The 2,743-nt window shown below is 42.1% G+C and overlaps 1 protein-coding gene across 5 annotated transcripts in view; it reads left to right on the forward strand.

Moving 5' to 3' along the window:
• Positions 1-2,743, forward strand: part of MSL3 (MSL complex subunit 3) — a 17,529-nt gene that overhangs the window by 9,856 nt on the left and 4,930 nt on the right. For all 5 annotated transcript variants that reach the window (XM_011362908.2, XM_023532281.1, XM_011362906.2 and 2 more), the window contains 2 exons: positions 1,905-2,004; positions 2,397-2,481. In XM_011362908.2, the coding sequence (XP_011361210.1) occupies positions 1,905-2,004; positions 2,397-2,481 (185 nt within the window). The remainder of the gene's footprint in view (positions 1-1,904; positions 2,005-2,396; positions 2,482-2,743) is intronic.

A 2,743-nucleotide genomic window follows, 5' to 3' on the forward strand; every position in this document is an offset into this window, starting at 1 on the left:
CTGATTGATTATTCAGGCAGGGCCATTCCCACCCTGGTCAGTGGCCGAGCTCGCCATCTAGTGGTTATGCAGACAGCTGCGGGCTCTGGTGAAAAGTAGGCTTTCTAGTGAGTGGCTTGGACTGCGGCCTCCTGTTCTCAGTGACTCAGAGGCCTTAGTGTATTTCCACCTTTGTGAGTGCGTTTTGACCAGGACTCTGCATCCAGTTCATTGGAGACTCTAATCTCTGTGTGCTGCCTCACTGCATCAGGGGAGGGTCCAATGCGCACAGTACTTGTTAAGATCACGGCGGTCCTGTTGCACGCCCTGGCTGAGAATCCCTCCACTAGAAACCTGTCGTTTCCCCATAATGTATCTTTGATAAGTAGGAGATGACAGACTTCACTGAGATGCAGAATTGAGTGAGCGAGGTAGGCTGGCTTGCTAACTAGCTAAATGACCAGCTTCTGTACACACGTGTGCGCTTCGTGCCTCCAGTAATTGCAAGTTTCTGTATGTTTACCAAGGGGTCGGGTGCTGGGGCTGTATAAAGAAGCTGAAAATGGCACGCCTGGCCTCCGCATTCTGCGGCACAGGAGTGTGGTCTGTGAGGCAAGGGCCGAAGCCAGGACCTTCAGCATGGGGTCACACGAAACCACGGGGATGCTTGTCAGCTCCTGCTCTTGCATTTTGTTTCTAGGGTTGTCTCGGCACCCCCCGTTTTGTCTTCTGCAGGGTTTCCTTTGGCCTTACTATTTCCAGATTAGGTTCGACCGACCCTAAAAGGCAAAGCAGCAACTCGATAGAATAGTTCTGTAGTTTACTGAAGTGTTTCTACGGGAGCTTATCAGAGAGTTTTGAAATTCATCTCTTTAACAAAAGCCCCAAATCCACCTGCAATCCTGACATTCAAAGTGAAGGAAAATCAGTTACCAGGGTTGAAGTCTGTTTTCACTTTATTCAGTGAGTCAAATTAGTTTCCAAAGTGAATATAACATAACAGGAGTTAGAGAATCTCTAATCAATGGAAATGGTACTCAAAACATCTTGGATTGCCTTTTACTGCTTCATTGTTTAATACAGTGCGATTTCTAATAATAGAAAAATGACAAAATGACTAAAACAGTTACAGCTAATTTACAGATAGTAGTCGTTGAAAATGAGGAAATCAAAAACTTCCTTAATCTAATTTTAAGTCTTCCCCCCAACTTTTACTTATTTTTATAGGTTTGTGTTGATTTTGATATAGTGGCATTTTTCCCTCTACGTACAACTTATCGTCATAATGTTCAGGTGATTAGAAGTGTCTTCATGTTGCTGAGGAAGGTGGATCCTACTGATTGATTTAAAAGGAAAAATGTTTAGGAAAATTATGGTAGAAAACTACTGTACATACTAATGTATAATCTATATGGAAAACACATATCTATATCTTCCCATACCCCCTAAAATCATAATTCCACTACTAAGAAATGAACATTAACGTTTTGGTATACACTTCTTGCTATTTTTTTCTATGTATTTACATAATGATACATATTTATATCGTGTATTTACTTTTTTCCAAGTGTTTCATTGGACTCGTTTTATGGCTTGATCCTCTTCAACATGATATGTTATTCTCCTAAATCCTGGGATCACGCCCACAAAAAGCTTCATGGGAAAGTCAGAGACCGGGTGGCTTTAGAACCTCCATGTTGGTTCGTTGTCACCGTTTTCTCCCATTTTCTGTGGATCAACTCTTGAGGTGCCAGAGGGATGGGAAGCTTGGGGATAGGAATGTGACACTTGATTAGTGGCGCATCTGCCCGCTGGCCTGAGAATGTCAGAACATGTGTACTTCTTCCGAGGTTCCAGATGTTGACATCTGTGGGTGACAGAGGGTTAAGGCATAATAACAGAGCGTTGCTTCGTGCTTTTCCCAGGTCCTCTCCTGGAAACTCGTACCTGACAGCTACCCTCCCGGCGACCAGCCACCTCCACCCTCCTACATTTACGGCGCGCAGCACTTGCTGCGGCTGTTCGGTAAGAAGCCCTGCGCCTCGCTTTCTTCGTTCCTCTTTTTTTTGGGGGGGGGGGGCGGTTTGGTTTTAACAGTTGTTAACTTATGTACATCTTGTAATTTTGGGGTCTAAGAAAAAATCATTGAAAGGTGACCTGTTCAAAAAAAAAAAAAAAGACATAGCTGCCTTCCAAAAAAAAAAAAGAATCTCAAATTTCATAAAAATTGTGTTCGTAATATTTGTATCACTTCTCTGTCTCTGTGTTCAGTAAGAGCTTTTCTTTTCGTTTGATGACGTAGGGTGTAATTTCAGTTCAAATAAGGCTACACAGAGTCCCAGACGATCCTCGAGTGTGTTTTACTCATCACCAGATTCTGCCGATTGTAAATGGTTTTGCTTTTCTTTTTAATGCAGTGAAACTTCCAGAAATCCTTGGAAAGATGTCCTTTTCTGAGAAGAATCTGAAGGCTTTACTGAAGCACTTTGATCTCTTTCTGAGGTATTTTTGTTACTTTGTCAAAACTTACCTCTGCTGCCTTGTCTGTGACTTTTCTGAATTTGTCTTTAAGGGCTGTAGAAGCTAGCTCTGATATTTTACATAGTAGCAATAATTGCCTCAGCATGGTTGATTCTAACTGTAATTGTAACATAAGGGGTTTGGGGTTATTTCATTTTTCCATAATTTATCTGGTTTCTGAGTCAAGGGTATTCATTTTATGGGGGTAAAATTTTCTGTGTCACTAGAGGAATCCAGTCAGATA

The sequence above is a fragment of the Pteropus vampyrus genome, unplaced genomic scaffold (assembly GCF_000151845.1).
Source record: "Pteropus vampyrus isolate Shadow unplaced genomic scaffold, Pvam_2.0 Scaffold81, whole genome shotgun sequence".
Classification (NCBI taxonomy): Eukaryota; Metazoa; Chordata; class Mammalia; order Chiroptera; family Pteropodidae; genus Pteropus; species Pteropus vampyrus.